The sequence below is a fragment of the Lissotriton helveticus genome, chromosome 5_1 (genome assembly GCF_964261635.1).
Source record: "Lissotriton helveticus chromosome 5_1, aLisHel1.1, whole genome shotgun sequence".
NCBI classification, from domain to species: domain Eukaryota; kingdom Metazoa; phylum Chordata; class Amphibia; order Caudata; family Salamandridae; genus Lissotriton; species Lissotriton helveticus.
Genome location: NC_136065.1, coordinates 1,383,966,753 through 1,383,986,419, shown reverse-complemented (window position 1 = coordinate 1,383,986,419; position 19,667 = coordinate 1,383,966,753). Strand labels below are relative to the sequence as shown.

The window sequence follows — 19,667 nt, the reverse complement described above, 5'->3', positions numbered from 1 at the left end:
GCACACACTGCAGCTGAAAAACCGAAGCTTCATTAATATTGCCAGGCAGCGAATTCACACCTGTATGTTAGTTTCATTGCCGACGCGTTTCGAGGTGCATGCCCTCTTCTTCATGGGCGGCTGCTTAGGAGATCAAATGAATGTCCAGCATGCTTTTGAAGTATTGTCCCGCCCATAGTGGGTCTTTGCTAAGTGCACAGGAGCATGCTGGAACATATAGTTCTTCCCATAGTGGGTTTTCATAGCCTTCATTTTTGCAGCAAGTATCATTCCCTTCGTAGGGTCCAGGGGAGTTCTCTGGTTATTTTAGGGCTCCGCCGCTGTGCCAACCGGTTTGTAATCGTTACCTCCGTGGCTCCTCCTTTTACGAGATGGTGCATTCCAGCGCGGCAGGGCTGCCGCATTTCCATTTTGTATCCCAATGGCCCAAGCATATTTGGAAGCACACACTGCAGCTGAAAAACCGAAACTTTATTAATATTGCCAGGCAGCATATTCACACCTGTATATTAGTTTCATTGCCGACGCGTTTCGAGGTGAATGCCCTCTTCTTCATGGGCGCCTGCTTAGGAGGTCAAATGAATGTCCAGCATGCTTTTGAAGTATTGTCCCGCCCATAGTGGGTGTTTGCTAAGTGCACAGGAGCATGCTGGAACATATAGTTCTTCCCATAGTGGGTTTTCATAGACTTCATTTTTTCAGCAAGTATCATTTCCTTCGTAAGGTCCAGGTGAGTTCTCTGGTTATTTTAGGGCTCAGCCGCTGTGCCAACCGGTTTATAATCGTTACCTCCGTGGCTTCTCCTTTTACGAGACGGTGCATTCCAGCGTCGGCAATTAAACTAACATACAGGTGTGAATTCGCTGGCTGGCAATATTAATAAAGCTTCGGTTTTTCAGCTTCAGTGTGTGCTTCCAAATATGCTTGGGCCTTTGGGATTCACAGATTCACAATATATATATATATATATATATATATATATATATATATATATATATATATATATATATATATTTTTTTTTTTTTTCACACATAAATATACATGTAGAAGCTCATAATGTACGCTCTTTATGATTATGGGGATACGGCGCGTCCTAAATGGATTTGTCGAATTTTGTGGGGAACATGGCCTAGAAGTGAACACCTAAAAACCAAATTTATGGTCTTTAATGCCCCACAAAGGCTACGAACTGCCCCTACTATTGGACAGACGAGACTAGAGAGGGTGCGTACCTTTGAGTACCTTGGGCTCCTGCTAAATAAGAATATGACCTGGTGCACACACCAACAGAAAGCACTACTTAAATTGGCACAGTATTCAGGAGGGGTCACGAGGCTTATGGGAAACAATAGGTCATCCATCAAACCAGTTGGCCCACCACTCCAGATTTATAAGGCACAGGCAAGGGGGGCCGCTATGTATGGCTGTGAGTTGTGGGGGCACGTACCTTCCCATGAACTGATGATAGAGGAGAACAAGTTTATAAGGAGGGTGGTACGACTTCCGCCTAGTACGCCTCTAGTCCCACTGAGGTTAGATCTAGGGCTGCGACCCATAAGTGAAGAACTGGCACTGCGTCCTCTCGTTTACTGGCGCAGGCTGTGGGCAGTTCCTGAACTGAGCAGTTACAGGCAGGGTCTGGAGGAAGTCCTAGCCATGCCTAATGCTGGTAAAATCAAGTGGCTTAAATTTATTAGAACCGAGCTGGAGGAATTGGGCTTATCGATACTTTGGACTGATCCACTATCGGCAGTCCCATTAATTTCCAAAAAGAGATTGGCCAAGGTATACCACGAAAGCAAACTAGCGGCACTGTGTCGCCAAGAAACTTTGGGAACGCACACAGAACTATTTTTAACCATCAAGGACAGCTACAAATTTGAACCAGCCCTGGATAATATTCATCCTCCACTTCTTAGGAAATTATATTTACAATGGAGGCATGGGACTCTTCCAATCAGAATGCTAACTAGTAAGTGGAGTAAATCTCCTTCTAGCCTATGCCCGGCGTGTGGAGTGGACAATGAATCAGAACTGCATATAGGTTTTTTTTGTCCAGACTACTACGCTTCTCGAAAGAAATGGATTATTCCCATTTGCAGAAGTTTGGGGTTCACGGAATGTAAGGCCACGTTCAGAGTTCTCAAATCTGATCTGTCTACACACATTGTTTTTGCTGTTGCTAAGTATTTAGGAGCAATGTGGTACCGGAGAAGCCAATATCTCAAGGCCAGTGACTGATTATGGACGGACTCTAGAATAAAATCTGAAATTCTGTACAAAGCACATTTTCTATTATCCGGATGAATTCTGATTTTATTATTTTAATGTTTTAATATTTCTGAATGTAATTATGTATATCTTTTAAGGTGAAATAATAAGATTTATGATGATGATGATGATGATTATTGCTTGTATTTTCTGTTTTGGGTCACATAGTGGATGGTTCACTTTATCCGTGGCGCGGCTGACCCTTTGATAACTGCTTGCTATTCTGATTCAAGCATGTGAATCTATAAAAGATACAATACTGGAGAAAAACAAGTTACTTACCTGTACACTGTGGTTCTCCATTATTGATATCTTTTATAGATTCACATGCGGCCCTCCCTCCTCCCCCGTTCAGGTTCACCTTCCATACCTCTCTTATTCCTCTCATTGAACTCCTGCTCGAAATCTGAGGTATGGTGGCCCTGCAGGGGATGGAGACACTATGTTAATAGTTTGCAAACGCTCGTGATTTCCTATGGCAATTGAATGTTACATTTTAATACTGCTGATTTACTGTTAAGGGAAGCGCGATCCGTCGATCGCGCTTCCCCGTTAGCAGTTCCTGTGCTGCGTAGCACTCCTTTATCAAGGACTATCTGTTAAAGTTGCACGCATGCTACAAATATGATCAAAGTCTGCCATCCATGCAAGACATACTTTCCGGTCTTTAATCTATTTTGGATCATCTGTTAATCCATTATTAAGATTGGACAATCGTTTTTAACCCTTTGAAACTCATCTACCATAGAGAATTCGTTTCGGGTTCTATCAACCTGACCCGCCCTTATAAGATTGGTATCCAATAAATAAGGTACCTTTTCACAAGAGAAACTGTATTTCCCTTTGATTCCTGGCTTTCCCTGCGGAATCCACAGGAATTGTGGCTCTTTCCTGACGAAGGCGTAACTCACGCCGAAACGCGTTTCAAAAAGTAAAACCGTTCTGCCACAGCATTATTTACTCTGCTTAATTGACAATATTGAATATTTATGATATGTATGTTTTTATATATGTCTCTAAAACAATATTATGTACTATATACTTGTATAATTTTTTTACGAAATTAATGTTTGATTAATAAAATATCTATATCGTTTTTTATATTTATTGTTTTTGACCCTTTTTAAGCTGTTATTGTGCAACACAAGTTACACATTGACTAATTAGACACATGTTTGAGATATATTGAATATTTATATGATTGTCTAGGAATTTACTTTACATTGTGTTATACCCTGTCCTAGAAATTGGAATTTACCAGGGGGTCCTTGTTACTTTCAAATACTAATTTAGGAATAAGCACACAGACAATTATAAATGGCTATTTTGCTTCACAGACAGGTGGTAATTTCTTACAGTAGATAGCTCACTTGTCCGTCTTACTTTTTGATCTCTTTTGTCCATATTTTAGTTCAAAGTTTACTTTGCACCACAGTGAAAAGAATTTGCAATCCATGTCTCTTCTAAGATGGCGAGTAAGGCTGATTGGCTCTGAATCATGCTCTCCTGTTTTGTTTACAGGTTTCCTACTCCAACGTTGCCAACGTTGGCGCAGCTTGACATTTTTATGATGGATGCTCTGTTTCTGGCTCTCGTGAGCTACTTCCTTCTTCTCTCCATGGCCAAGATGTTTGCCCTTAAGCATGGCTATGTGATCAGCAACAACCAGGTCAGAATCGAAGTCCCACTTTCAATTTGTAAATTATGTTTAATATTTTCCTTTGTTTCATCGTTATGGTTACGGTGTTGTTCTCCCTCAAGTCTAGTACATTAATAATGTATGTAAATGTAAATGTACAGGAATTTATATAGCGCAAATCACCGAGCGGTTTCTAAGCGCTTGCTTAGGGAACCCGTCCTGGTATTCCCCTGTGAGATAACCCCGGCAGGGTATCCGCAAGGTGAAAGCCAGGCATCCCGCCACGAGGGGCCGTTGTGGAGATTAAGCAAGCTATTGCCCAGAGTCGCAGAGTGTGAACCCGTGAATCGAGTAGGCACCGGAGCGAGAATTGTCGAGTCCATGGAAATTTTTTTAGGACTCAAGACCCTGCCGAGCCGGGAATTGAACCCTGGTCCCGGGCTGACCTCTGCTTCCAGGTCTGCCTCCTCTAACCAGTGAGCCACACTTCTCCACATGTGTCACTGAAATAGTGAGTGCGCCTCTCCACATTGCCTAATCATCAACTTCAGGGAACATTTATTCGGTACTGATTCACAAGAATTTGTGTTTTTAAAAACAGTGTAAAAATAAACATTCATGCCATGCTTTCCTTCTGGACTGGTGACAAATTGGAGGCAAGGCGAAACATCTCATTTAATAATTTGGCAAGAAAGGGTAATCGGTGCATCTGTCCCATTATCTGCACATATATGCACATGTTGAACAATTTGTCCAGTAAGCAAGTGGTTACATTGTAGACATTTGTCCAAGCACTGCTTTTCATACCGGAGTTTATGTTAGCAAAATATTTTTTCATATATCTAAATTTGTTTTTGTCAGATTCATGAAAGCGCCTTTCACACATATGCTCTTCTTGAGCATGAAAGTGTCCTTGCTGACAATGTTCTTGTCAATGGAGGCGCTATTAGAAACATTTAGCTACATGAAGGGATTCTTAAACCGTTTCCACATAATTTGTCGGTAAATGGTCAAAATATCGAATCCAAAATATAGACAAACCAAAATATCGAGTCCAAAATATAGAATGGACAAAATATCGAATGGACAGAATATACACATCAAAAATATCGTTTTGAAGGTAAGTAATGTAATATCGAATTTAAAAATATAGACAGTCAAAATATCGAAGTACATAATATAGTTTATTAAAAATATCGAATTTTTAATACATTTTAAGTACTTAATTTTATGTTATTTAATTATTGTGTAATTTAATTCTGTAGCGGGTTGTGGGTTTATAGGGGAATAGGGTGGGAAGTAATTTAATTATAATTAATTAAATATGTTAATTAATTAATTGGTATTTATTTAGAATAAATTGTTAATTAATTTTTAATTGGTAATTAATTAATTATTAATTGATCAATATTTTTTATTAATTGATAATTATGTGAATTAAATTAATTTATTTACTGTAGTGGGTTGTGGGTTTATAGGGAAATAGGGTGGGAATTAATTTAATTATAATTAATTAAATATGTTAATTAATGAATTGGTATTTTTTTAGAATAAATTGTTAATTTATTTTTATTTGGTAATTAATTCTTAATTGGTAATTAATTTGTATTAATTGATTAATTGATGATTATGTGAATTATATTAATTTATTTTTACTAGAGTGGGAATAGTAAAATTTACCCTATGCTATCCAACGTTTTCCCTACTGTTGCACTCTCTGGAGTAGGAATAGTAATTTTTACCCCTACGCTATCCAACGCTTTCCCTACTGTTGCACTCTCTGGAGTGGGAATAGTAATTTTTACCCCTACGCTATCAAAGTTTTCCCTACTGTTGCACTCTCTGGAGTGGGAATAGTAATTTTTACCCCTACGCTATCCAACGTTTTCCCTATTGTTGCACTCTCTGGAGTAGGATTAGTAATTTTTAACCCTACACTATCCAACGCTTTCCCTACTGTTGCACTCTCTGGAGTGGGAATAGTACATTTTACCCCTACGCTATCCAACGCTTTCCCTACTGTTGCACTCTCTGGAGTGGGAATAGTAAATTTTACCCCTAGGCTATCCAACGCGTTCCCTACTGTTGCACTCTCTGGAGTGGGAATAGTAATTTTTACCCCTACGCTATCCAACGCTTTCTCTACTGTTGCACTCTCTGGAGTGGGAATAGTAATTTTTACCCCTACGCTATCCAACGCTTTCCCTACTGTTGCACTCTCTGGAGTGGGAATAGTAATTTTTACCTCTACGCTATCCAACGTTTTCCCTACTGTTGCACTCTCTGGAGTAGGAATAGTCATTTTTACCCCTACGCTATCCAACGCTTCCCCTACTGTTGCACTCTCTGGAGTGGGAATAGTAATTTTTACCCCTACGCTATCCAACCTTTTCCCTACGGTTGCACTCTCTGGAGTAGGAATAGTAATTTTTACCCCTACGCTATCCAACGCTTCCCCTACTGTTGCACTCTCTGGAGTGGGAATAGTAATTTTTACCCCTACGCTATCCAACGCTTTCTCTACTGTTGCACTCTTTGGAGTGGGAATAGTAATTTCTACCCCTACGCTATCCAACGCTTTCCCTACTGTTGCACTTCCAGGAGTGGGAATAGTAATTTTTACACCTCCGCTATCCTACGGTAATAATATTCTGTATTTTTTATTAATATTATGTTAATATATATCTATATGTTTTAACAGATATAATAGTATTTTTTTATATATAAGTTAGATTAGTTATTTAATAATTTTAAGGTAATTTAGGTATTTTTAAGTATATTTTAGCTATTTATCTTTAATTTTTTTATTTTACATTATTTTTAACAAATTCTATATTTATACAATGTATATATATATATAAACGATATTTTGGACTCGATATTTTGGTACTTACCTGTTTGTAGATAGGAATTCGATATTTTGTCCTTCGATATTTTGTCTTCGATATTTTGGGTAGTCTATATTGTGTCCGTCGATATTTACTCAGTGATCCCCTCCATACAGGCAACCACATGACCTAGCTTTCAACCGAAATTCCTTACCACCTCTCTTGGCTTCCCTAATGGCTCGTCCCACCATACCGTACTTCCCCCTATTTCAACATAGGTCTTACTTAACCTGGGGTCCATGGACCCTCAGAGTTCTGCAAATCCTACTCAGGAGCTCTGCAACTGTTTAAAAATGTATTAATATTAGCTGATTAATAAAGTAGGTCCACATAATAAAAGATACATGAAAAATGGAAAATGTTAAAAACGTTCTGTAAAGAAATTGGAAATTGGAAGCTAAAAATGTGGATGGTATCCTTAGATTGCATGGCGGGAGCAGCTTGAGGACAGTGATTAGTAGTATGTACAATTGGTGACGGCAAAGCACTAATATGCACCAATATGCACCAACAAAAAGCATACATTAGGAGCAAAAAGGACAAAACACTATTCTAGAGCCTATCATATTACTTTGTTTTTCAGAAATGAATCCAAATTTTGAATTGTTCAACCCTTTTCATTAAAATTAACATTTCGATTTGTACATATCTTTTGTCTGTATAGAAACAACATTTTTCTTAATTTGTGTATTTTGTGTATTTTTTTCAGGTTTAAATCATAGTATTTGAATAGTTGATGTCCCTAGGGTCCAGTAGTCATTCATAGCGGTCTGCAGAAGTCAAAAGGTTAAGAACCGCTGGCCAAGGAATTGAGGATGTGAACGCGGGAGAGTGGTTGGGAATAATGAGTGGGACGAAGAAGTGTAATGGAAGTAATGAAAATTACCAGTGAGCAATCAGTGAATTACCTCCTCGTCCCTATGTGGTACTAGTCCTTGATAAATTAGGCTATACTGGAACATCGGGAGAGAAGTGCTGGTCCTGGAGGACCGTGCCCTGGCAAAAAAGAGCAGCTCCCACACTGAAGGAGACCGGATATTGCGAGACCTGATCAGAGGTGGGTGATGTGCCTCCGTGTAACACAGGGCAGGGCAGCTAAATTGACTCTGACCTGACTGGATGCTCTGGAAAAATTTCTTGGATGGCTGCTGAGCATTGCATCATGGGCCTACTGAAGGCTGGTAAACACTCCCCTACCCTCACAGGGCATATGGACTAAATTACCAAAAGTAATCTACGATTGTTGAAGCTATGAGCCCCTCGCTCTTCTTGTGATGGCCGGTCTGCAAGACAAGGACAAGTCTACTCACTAACCACAGGCAAAAAATTTACAGATATGCTGAGGCCTCAGATGATCAACTGGCACCAGCAGCGCCAAAGATTAATAGCTTACTTGACCAGACAGTGCTGGGGGAAATGATCTTGTAGGCAATACAGCTCTCCAAGTTTCCCTGGAACACAAAATGGATGAAATCTAGGTTGACATCTCACTCCTGCAGCAGTCTTACACTTGCAGGAAATCTCAGTGTCTCAAGGAGAGGGTTAGAGATGCGGAAAGGCGTGCACAAAGACACATTCTGGTCATGGGTATCCCAGAGGGAGAGGAGGGCAGTTCAGCAGAAGAAACCTTTATCAAATGTTTGCAGTCATCAATCTTGTAATACAGAGTTTCCAGGGACCTCATTATAGAGCAGGCACACAGGGCCTTGATGCCTAGAGCCCCCCACGGGCTACTCCATGACTCATCATTGTCCACCTTCTAAACTACTCAGAGAGGGATGCCATCCTGAGGGAAGCCTGCTCGAAAAACGCAGTTGGTTATTGTATTGTATTGTATTAAAAAGTTATATAGCGCAAAACTGTCACCCTACGGGTAACCTGGCGCTTGGATCATAGAGAAGCCCGGAAAAGGAAAAATCAGAATCAGCTGTTTAAAAGATGTACTTAATACCCATTGCTTGGGAAGAGCCACGTTTTCAGGCTCTTCCTAAAGCCAATCAACGAGCTAGCCTGTCTAAGCATTAGGGGCAGTTCATTCCAGATACGGGAGGCCATCACTCCAAAGGCTCTGCCACCTTTCCGAGACCTCTTAAATCTGGTGGTAGTTATCAAACTGGAGTTTGAAGAACGGAGCTGCCTACTTGGCTTGTACCAGGTAAATGTTTCTTGTAGGGGAACTGGGCACTGACCATGTACTGCCTTGTATACAATGCAGAGGGATTTGAAGCGAATTCTCTCCCTAATGGGCAGCCAATGAAGGTCTCTAAGGGCCATCGTCGTGGAGGATCTGCGTTGTCTATTTAGGGCCAGTTTTGCTGCCATTGATTGAACTCTCTGCAACCCCTGTACAATATATTGTGGTGCTCCCAAGTACAGGGAGTTGCAGTAGTCCAATCTACTCAATATTATGCTCCTCACTACAAGAGGACGGGTGTCCTCGGAGAGTAGTGGAAGGATTTTCGGTGAAGTTCGGAGCAAGGAAAGGCAGGTACTGGCAGTTTTATTGGCCTGTGCATCCATTTGGAGATTTTCATCTATCATAACTCCCAGATTGCGCACCACTTTAGCCGAGGCCAAAGCGTCACCCTCAGGAGTGAGCTTAAACTCTATCGGTAAGTGGCGGGAGATTCTTGTAGCGGGACAGTATATTACCTCAGTTTTTCCCTCGTTAAATCGTAGGGCATTTCTCTTAAGCCAACCTGCAGTTTGACACATGCACTCCTGGAGGGTGTCAATGGATATCGCTCTTTTCCCTTCCAGTGAGAACATCAGTTGGGTGTCATCTGCATAGTTGATGAGATCTACCCCAAAAGATTTAATAATGGGAAATAGAGGGCGTAGGTAAATGTTAAAAAGGATCGGGCTTATTGCCGAACCCTGTGGTACTCCATGGAGTACTGGGGACATGTCATAGGTAAATGGCGATAGGGATACCGCCTGTTGTCTTCCTGACAGGTATGATCGTAACCATTTTAAAGCCTGTCCTTTTAACCCTATGTCTTCCAGTCTCTCAGCCAACACTGCACGGTTAACCGTATCAAATGCGGCTGACATATCCAATAGTACCAGGACAGATGAAACCCCATTGTCAGCACGCATTCGCAGGTTATCCATTACCGTTACCAGTGCGGTCTTAGTCCCATGTCCCGGGCGGAAGCCAAACTGATCCCTGTCCAGCAGTAAGTTATCCTCTAGATAGCAAGATAGACTTTTACTAACTACCTTTTCAAGGATTTTGACTGGGTAGGGCAGTAAGGAGATTGGTCTAAAACTCGCTGGGTCGGAAGGGTCCAGGGAAGATTTTTTAAGAAGTGGAGTTATAATAGCTTGCTTCCAAGCCTCTGGTACCACACCTTCCTCCAAAGACTGGCAGCAGATCTTCCATAGCCATGGTAGAGTTTCTTCCCCAGGGTTTTCCAGATTTTGTGAGGGAAGGGATCTAGCGGGGAGCCAGAGGCCACACTTTGAGCCAGCTGGTTAAAAGAGTCCTCTGTAGGAGAGTGGAAGGTATCCAATGTGGTAGCTATTTGAGGTTCAGAGGCGGATTTCTCAGCTAAGCCAGCCGCACCGTCAGATTGCAAATTCCCAACAATTTTAGTAATTTTGTCTTCAAAAAAGACAGCGATATCATCACATAGTTTCTGTGAGGCTATTACCTTATTACTAGCACATGCTGGACTAGATAGGTTCCTAACGATATCAAAAAGTGATTTAGTACTTTTAGGGGCTTGCAGGATAGAGTTGGCATAAAAATCAGCCTTGGCCTTGGCAATAGATTCCTTATAATGGGTCTGTGCCAGTTTCAAAGCTTTCCTATCCTTATCCAAATATGCCCTCCTCCATTTCCTCTTTGCCTTTTTACATGTTACCCGTATTTGTTTTAATTCGTTATTGAACCAAGGGGCAGAAATTTTGTTCCTGTTTTTTAGGCGCTTTATTGGCACCACTGTATCAAGGGAGTCCGCCATAATCTTGCAGTAGGTCTGATAGTTTTCACCTACAGAAGAGGAAGGGGTAAAGGACATTCGGCCCTGGAGAGGCAATGGGGTCTTATTTTTTATCAGCTTGGCCCATTCTCTTCCATTTCGGAAACTTAATGGAGGATTGCTAGTGCCCTCTAAGCTAGATAGCGTGATAGCAAAGTGGATTCGCGAGTGGTCCGTCCAATTTTGGGGCAAAACATCCACTACCTCTGTCTTAGCTTGCTCTGCAAACAAGAGGTCTAGAGTATGACCTCTTAAGTGCGTTGGTTGAGTTACCATTTGACACAGGCCAAGGTTCTCACAAGTTTGTCTTAGATCCCTCAGGTGGTTATCTAGACTGTCTTGTCCCAAAGATTAAAGTCTCCCAATACCATCAAATGTGCATGAGTAATACTCAGATCAATAAGAGAGCTGAAAAGGTCTTGAAACTGGGTATTCGCACTCGGGGGTCTATAACAGAGCACCCCTGTAAGTAAGCTGCCCTTAGCCTCCTGTAGTGAGAAGCCCAGTAGTTCAATCCCATGAATCTCATCTATTTGTAGGGGTACAAAGTTCCATTTTTCCTTATAGATTATCCCAACCCCCCCGCCTCTCCCAGTAATCCTTGGTTTGTGGAATATTTTGTAACCATGTGGGCATGCAAAACCCAACTGCACCAGTAGCTCTGATGCAGTCCAGGTTTCGGTTAGGAAAAGAGCATCCAATTCCATATTTTCCAGCATAGTGTATACCTCATGATGGTGTTTCATCAACGATCTACAGTTAATCATCCCACAATGTAAAGTGTTATTACCTTGAGCATCAAGAGTGGGACCTTGACAAATTTTCCCATCATCTCTCTTATCCAGGAGAATTACTGTTCTCTGGAGTATTTAATTCTGTCCTGATGAATGGTGCGACGGGCAGCGTGGCTGGCGCTGTGCGTGACCGGGACGCGGACGGGCGCAGACTGGCTGGCCTCTGGCACGCCTCCGGCGCCCCATCGGCGCGCCCGCTGCATGCACACGCTGCACGTTTGCATTTCCTGCTCTAAATAGGAAGAGGAGTGTCCAACCACTAGAGCGCAGCCCCGGAAGTGCGGCTGAGCCCCTGTCCCTACACCCAAAATGGCGTTACAAAGAACTGCTTCCTAGCTATTCTCGCTAAGCAATTGTGAATTCAATATATTTTTATGGTGCAGGTAAGAGACTTATGCTAGTAATCAGCAGAAGCAATTTGACATTACACTTGCCAATTTTACGACAAAGACTTTTTTTAAAAAAATGCAACAGAGTACAAAGTTTTAAATTAACAGCAAGTAATTTCAGCATGAAGCGCAAATAGTTTCCAGCTTTTTCGTGGCAAAACTCGTATCCTAATGATTGCGCGCTTGCACTTCCTGCTCTAAATAGCAAGAGGAGTGTCCAACCACTAGAGCGCAGCCCCGGAAGTGCGGCTGAGCCCCTGTCCCTACACCCAAAATGGCGTTACAAAGAACTGCTTCCTAGCTATTCTCGCTAAGCAGCGAGATGTGTGAATTCAATATATTTTTATGGTGCAGGTAAGAGACTTATGCTAGTAATCAGCAGAAGCAATTTGACATTACACTTGCCAATTTTACGACGAAGACTTTAAAAAAAAATGCAACAGAGTACAAAGTTTAAAATTAACAGCAAGTAATTTCAGCATGAAGCGCAAATAGTTTCCAGCTTTTTCGTGGCAAAACTCGTATCCTAATGATTGCGCGCTTGCACTTCCTGCTCTAAATAGCAAGAGGAATTATGACAATAGGACATTATTAATATTCCTAAACTGCACCAAATTGGTGGTGAAACTAAAACTTAAATCACTACAGCTGAAGTATACACTGATTTGTGAATTGACCCGGGTGCCCTGAGAACGGCTGGAGGGGAGAAGTTCACTCTGGTGCTCTGGGGAGTAGATCATGCTTCATCCTGGTCCCCCGCTTCTGGAAAATATCCCTATACCATGGTGGGTTGGCGTTAGAAGAATTCCACCCCAACAGAGCAAGAGAAAAGAGAGGGCCTCCACCCCTTGCAACCCCCCCCCCCCCCCCCCCCCGGTCCAGGGCTTGACGATGCCCCAGGGTTGAATCTTGTTCCGCACGCTTCAAAGTCTACTCCACTAGAGTCACAGAACCATTAGACACAAGTTTCAGAACTCTTGCCAGCCTCTGGCGGCTGTTTGCCCACACACAGAGGCCCCAATACACAAGCGCATAGGCTGAACACAAACTGATTTTCCGGAAAGAAGCTTTGAGGTCTGTGTTGGCCATAAAAGAGGGAGATAGGTAAATTGAGCCTGTCTGGACAGATCTCCACGACATCACTTGTATTGGGGTTTTTCTTCCTTGTTGTTTGATTTATTGTTTAAAGGATGACAGATGCTTCCAGGGTAAAATTATTGGGAGGAAGCGTTTGGAGGTGTGTGGGAAAAGGTTCAAGAGTTATGTAAATGTAATTGTATTTATTTAGTGACTACTAACCATGACAAGGAATTGAAGTGCATTTTGACAAGGGGCACACTACTACAGAACCCAAAGGTGGATTAGTTGGGGATTAGTAGATGGGAATATAAATTGTTATTGGGAGTCCTGGGAATCGTGGATATGCAAGCCTGTTAGTTGGATGAATAGGATAAAGGCTGGATAGAAAGGATCGTTTGGGAGTCCATAGTTAAAGATAAAGACCTTGCTATTTCCTTAAGGAGTATCCCCCCTCTAGTTCCTGCTACAGCACTTGGAGGCCTCCGGATAGCCATGCGCTATACAAAAGCTTATTTAATTTCATTTCATAGTAATAAAAGAGGTTTGGGAGGACTCTAATAACCTGTTAGGTGGATGAATATGATAAAGGATGGATAGAGGAGGGAAGGGTTTGGAAAGGGCTATTTTGGAGTTTACAGTAGTAAAAGAGTTTTGGGATGAGTCAGAGTTGAAAGGGATTAGGATGAGTCATAAAGTGGGGGTTTGAGAGATTAGTTAACATTTCTCTTCTTTTGTTCTCTGCAATCGGAAGAAAATGTATATAGATACTTAACCACATGTAAGAGGTATACATACATGGAGATTTTAACATGATAAGCATATGGAAAATAATCATGAGATATAAAATTGTGCTTGATAAAGTTCTATATGTACCTGCATTGATAAATATTTACAAACGTTCTATTTTTGTTGTAGATTCAAGTTTTGTTTTCATTTTGTGATGTTTTTCTAAAAATGTATATTTGTTTGCCTAATATTTTAATATAGAAAATCTTATAGATGCAATTGTTTTCATCATATTTACACATTGTTACAGATATGTGTTATTATAGAAAAATAAACCCAGAAGCATACACTTATCATCTTATATGTTATCGATTTCTATCTACTTATATATGGATCATGATAAATGTATACATCCATGTATGTGTATATTTTTTTATTGTTTTTTTACATATGTATTTATTTTTCATTCCCCTGTTAAGTATAAACAAATCTATGACATAATATCGACAGACAGAATATAGACATACAAAAATAAATTAATACATATACATTTTAAAAAAATTAAAAACTCTACATATAAATTAATATATATACTTACTCCACATATTGCAACAGTAGGAAAAGCGTTGGATAGCGTAGGGGTAAAAATTACTATTCCCACTCCAGAGAGTGCAACAGTAGGGAAAGCGTTGGATAGCGTAGGGGTAAAAATTACTATTCCCACTCCAAAGGATGCAACAGTAGGGAAAGCGTTGGATAGCGTAGGGGTAAAAATTACTATTCCCACTCCAAAGGGTGCAACAGTAGGGAAAGCGTTGGATAGCGTAGGGGTAAAAATTACTATTCCCACTCCAGAGGGTGCAACAGTAGGGAAAGCGATTGATAGCGTAGGGGTAAAAATTACTATTCCCACTCCAAAGGGTGCAACAGTAGGGAAAGCGTTGGCTAGCATGGGGGTAAAAATTACTTCCCACACTACTCCCCCTTTAACACACAACACACTACACATACAAAAAAACACAATTAATATAAATATCAATTAATCAATTAATGATTAAAGGTTTGAGGAACATGGCGGCGGCAGGCTAGCGGCTGCTGCGAGGCTCTACACCCGAGATACCCGAAGATGTGCTGAGACGGGTCTTTCAGCATCCAAAATCCAGGCGAATATGTTGGAACATACGGTGAGACGGATTAGCGCTTTTTTGTAAAATATCTCTTATGTGCGCTACTGAAAACTTCTCCGTTTCTTGGAGGTTTGTATCACGGAGGAGAACCCGACGGCGCTAGGACCTAGCAGGAATGATTGGGCGGCGATATGTCAAGGAGCGCGGACAGCTGTGCCGACTCACCAGCAGCGAGAGCAGCGAGAGCAGGGAGACGCAGAAGCAGATCTGCGGTGTTAGTGGCTCCGAAAAGGCAAAAACGAGACCAACTGGGCTCAGGCTGAATTGCTGCAGTCTGTGGGCGCGTTCGAGGGCAGCGCTCCTATTTCAAGTGAGAGTGAGAGCTTCAGCATATCGGGAAGCTGGCACAGCAGCACTCAGAACTGGTAAGGAGGTATTTAGGGGGGAGGTCTGCATGGAGGCAGACAGACAGAGACATCTAATAGTCCCCCGAAGCGAGAGGGAGAGTGAGTGTGTTACTACCGCTACCACAGCTACCACAGCTACCGCAGGCGAAAATATTAGCGGTAGTGTGGAAGGGGCTTCATCTGCTGATCACTCTGTAAGGCAGAGTAGAAAGCAGGACACCTCGGCTAAAGAGAAACCAGGTGAGGCAAGAAATCGATATCAATTAAGGTCAAAGTCAGACCTTAGGAAACAAGGGGTCTGGAATCTTTCTGATACTGTTGATAGAAGCGGCCCGATTCCTATCTCACCCCTCAAATAGAATAGGAGGGCAGGGGCCGGGAGAGGGAGAAGTAAGTCAACCAAAGCTGCAAAACAATCACAAGCACCTAGAGGAACTCCTTCATTAAAAAGTTTCTTTAAAATTATGGAGCAGGCAGTGAACTTCAAGAAGGGTGCTAAAGGAGAAGCGACGGCACGAACAGACTCCAAGGCAGCTGAAACACCCACAGTAGAGGAGGGCAATAGCTCTAATAAAATTCCGGTTCTCTCCCCTCATCCCTCCGTGCCCTTGACTAATAAGTATGCTGTACTAGATTTAATCTCTGGTGATGAAGAGTCAGAATCAGGGGCTCTGACTGTCTCTGGACGGGATACGGGGGCAGATTTAGATACCCCGTTGGACGCGGCACGAATTGTTTCCCCTTCATTAGAAGAATCTGCGATTTCTAAATCTGCCGAAATTCCTTTTTACTCGACTACTCCAACTAGCACTGCTAATGTACACCCTTTACCCCTTGCCGCCTCAGATACATATGGCTCAATCTCTCAGGTTGATGGATCAGCTGAATTATCGGGGATGGAAAAAGAAGAAGGGGCTAGACTTAGTTCCCTATTTCACACATTGAGAGATGACTTGATGGGTAAGTTCGAGATTTCTGAGAGAAATCAGAGGGGTCTGCATGATAGATTTGACCTTCTAGAGGCTAAACTTGAGGGAATTAGTACCAGAACTTGTGTCTTGGAAGGTAAAGTCACGGCAATTTCAGAGATCTCGAAAGGAAACTCTAGAGACATTGAGGCATTAAGGGCGCAGAATCGCACTTTAACAATGGATATGGAGAGATTAGAGACACAAACCAGGCGCAACAATCTTAGGATCCTCAAAATCCCTGAGGGAGAAGAAGTGGAGGACATAAAGGGGTTCGTATGCAGATTACTCCGGGAAGATATTCTAAAAGACATCAACTTAGAAGCTGAGATCCAATGAGTACACAGGGACCCATTTAGGCAGCACCCGGAGCGTAAGGCACCCAGGAAGATTCTGGTATATTTTCAAACATATAGCGTGAGAGAGCTGATCTTAAATAGATGTCTAGCACGCACTTCTTTGCACTACCGTGCTAACCCCTACCAAATAAGATCAGACATAGGGGGCAAAACTGCTCAAAGACAATGGGAGCTTGGCTCCAGAATGCCAGAATTGCGTTCATTGGTGGCTCAGGTACAAATGAAATTCCCGGCTCTCCTTAAAATAATGTGGAACAATAAAATGTTCTCCTGTCATTTCCCAGAGGAAGTTGATGAATTATTAGTTAAAATGAAAGAATAGTCATTTAATTCTCCATTTACTTATTTGTGGTTTGTATTCTTAGAGGGTGTTTAAAAAAAAAATAGTGAGGGGGAAAAAAAAAATATATATATATATTAAAAAAAGAGAGGGACAAGAGAGAACTGTATAAGGTGTAACTCAAGGGAAAAAAAAAAAAAAATTGGGTGAAAGACCATTGTGTTTTGGTATGGGTGTGGTAGGGTGTAGGCCTCCTAAGGCGTATCGACGCCCATCAGGAGGGAGGGGTTCCTCGGGGGGAGGGTCCATAGGGGGAAAGGGAAAAAACAGATAAAAATGTCCTCATATGCCGTAATTTTGTATTTTCTTAAACCTGAATGTAATCATAGGTCACTATTAGTTTTGGAGGTAGGGGTAGCTAGATCAGACAATGGCCCGTTCTAGTAGCAAAATCCTCTCCTGGAACTTAAATGGCTTGGGGAATCATATAAACAATAAACTGTTTGCGAGTTTCTGAAAAATTCTGGAGCGTGTATATCTCTTTTACAGGAGACTCACTTGGGAGCAGAAGAATGTAGAAATGTATTTGTTAGATATAATTGGGTTCAGGAGATTTTGTGCTCTAAACAAATAGGTGTGACTAGAGGAGTTGCAATGGTAGTTAGGGCCAATGAAGGGATTAAGGTTTATGACTGGAGTACAGACCAGTCTGGTAGATGGTTGGCTGCAGTTGTTTCAATTGGTGGCATTAAATTTCTGTGTGGGGCATACTATGGCCCTAATGAAGATAAAGCTTGTTTTCTACATAAATTAGAAAAATACATGTTACAGCACACAATTCCAGTTATATTAGGAGGTGATTTTAACCTTCTATTAGACCCTCAACTGGACCTCACTTCAAAAGCCAAATATAATCCTCCCCAAAAATCTTTTCTAGCTTTAAAAAATATTATGAAATACTATATACTAAGAGACATTTGGAGAGTTAAATACGGTGATCTTAGAGAGTATTCTTTTTTTAGTAAAAAATATCACCAGTTTTCAAGAATAGATTTTTTTTGATAGACCAATCTTTTTTAACTAACATCATTTCTGTCTCTTACACTCCGGTGGGTTTATCAGATCATTCCGTGGTGGAGTTACAAATAACTCTCAAAAATAAAATAGTAGAAAATAGATGGACACTCGATAGAACGATCCTATTAGATGCTGAGGTTAGAATTAAAATTAAGGAAAGTTTAGGGGAATTTTTTAGGTTTAATGAGAACACTGCTTCAGATCGTATTATATGGGACACATTTAAGTCTTATTTAAGAGGAATTTATGGCTCTCAAATGATCTTAAGTCGTAAGCTTAAAAAAGACAGAGATATCCAAGAGCTCAAAATAATTAAAATTAAAAGAACAGCAACTCCAACTTGCTGTTTTGGAGGATAATCCCAACATCTCTAGACTAGAGAAGGAAATATTAGAATTACAAACCAATTTCAAAACAAGAGCTGAGAAAATAATTCTAGATAAGTGGGAAGTAAGTAAGCTCCGCAATTTTGAATATGGCGAGAAATTTGGGTCCCAGTTAGCTTGGAAGGCCAGGACAGAGAGGAGCAGAAACAATATCAAATCTCTAACACAGCGTGGGACTGAATTGACCTTAACAGAAGATAGTGAGATCAAAAGAGAAGCCAGAATTTTCTAGGAAGAATTATATCAGGAGAAGAACAAGGGGCCGCAGAGTGAACTGGATAATCGGTGGGCCTCAATAGAATTGCCCCAGATAAATGACCTTGACAAAACTTTTTTAGCTACTGAGATAACAGAGGGAGAGGTTAGATTACAATTGAAGAAGATGGCTAGAAATAAGGCTTCTGGCCCCGATGGACTCCCGACAGAGGTTTACAAAGATAACATGGAAGAAATTTTGGTCCCACTACAGAGACTTTTTAATAAAATTTTCATTCAGGGAGAGCAAATTCCATCCTCCTGGTTAGATGCCACAATTTCACTGATAGTCAAACCAAACAAAGATCCGGAAAAGATAGAGTCATACCGGCCAATTTCACTTTTAAATTCAGATTTAAAAATCTACTCTGGTATCCTGGCATCCAGGCTTGCAAAAATAATTAAGTCAATTATTCACCCAGATCAGCGGGGATTTATACCAGGTCGCCAATTGAATGAATTGACTTTCCAAGTGATTGGAGCAATAGACATTGCAATTGAAAGGAAAGCACCACTTACCATCGTAGCTATAGATGCGGCCAAAGCGTTCGACCAGGTGAATTGGTCCTTTCTTTGGAAATCAATGACAAATTTTGGCTTTCCAGAGTTATTTATTAAGGGAATTGAAACTTTATATAGGGGCCCAAAAGCCAAGATTCTGGTTAATGGTAGTCTCACCGACTGGTTGAGTATTTCTAGAGGGACAAGGCAGTGCTGCCCTCTGTCTCCCCTCTTATTCGATATTTACATTGAACTCTTTGTATGTTCCTTAAGACAAGATTCAGAAATAAAACCATTCAAAATAGGAGATTTAGAACTTAAGACAGCTCTCTATGCTGATGATTTACTCCTATATACGTCTAATCCAGAGGAAGCAATACCAAGACTATTTAGACTGGCCGAGGACTTTGGTTCAATATCAGGGTACAGTATTAACAGGGTCAAAACTGATATAATGAGCTGGAATAACCTCGTCCCTATTGTAGAAGCAAAATCTAAAATTAGATATTTGGGGGTCTATCTCACTCAAAATC

General features: G+C 41.2%; 1 protein-coding gene across 1 annotated transcript in view; it reads left to right on the top strand.

Annotated features, from left to right (window-relative positions):
- The window catches only part of SLC26A8 (solute carrier family 26 member 8), a 3,758,415-nt gene that overhangs the window by 1,307,067 nt on the left and 2,431,681 nt on the right, over window positions 1–19,667 (top strand). Inside the window, exon 5 of the mRNA XM_078644342.1 lies at window positions 3,794–3,941. Within this exon, the coding sequence (XP_078500468.1) occupies window positions 3,794–3,941 (148 nt within the window). The remainder of the gene's footprint in view (window positions 1–3,793; window positions 3,942–19,667) is intronic.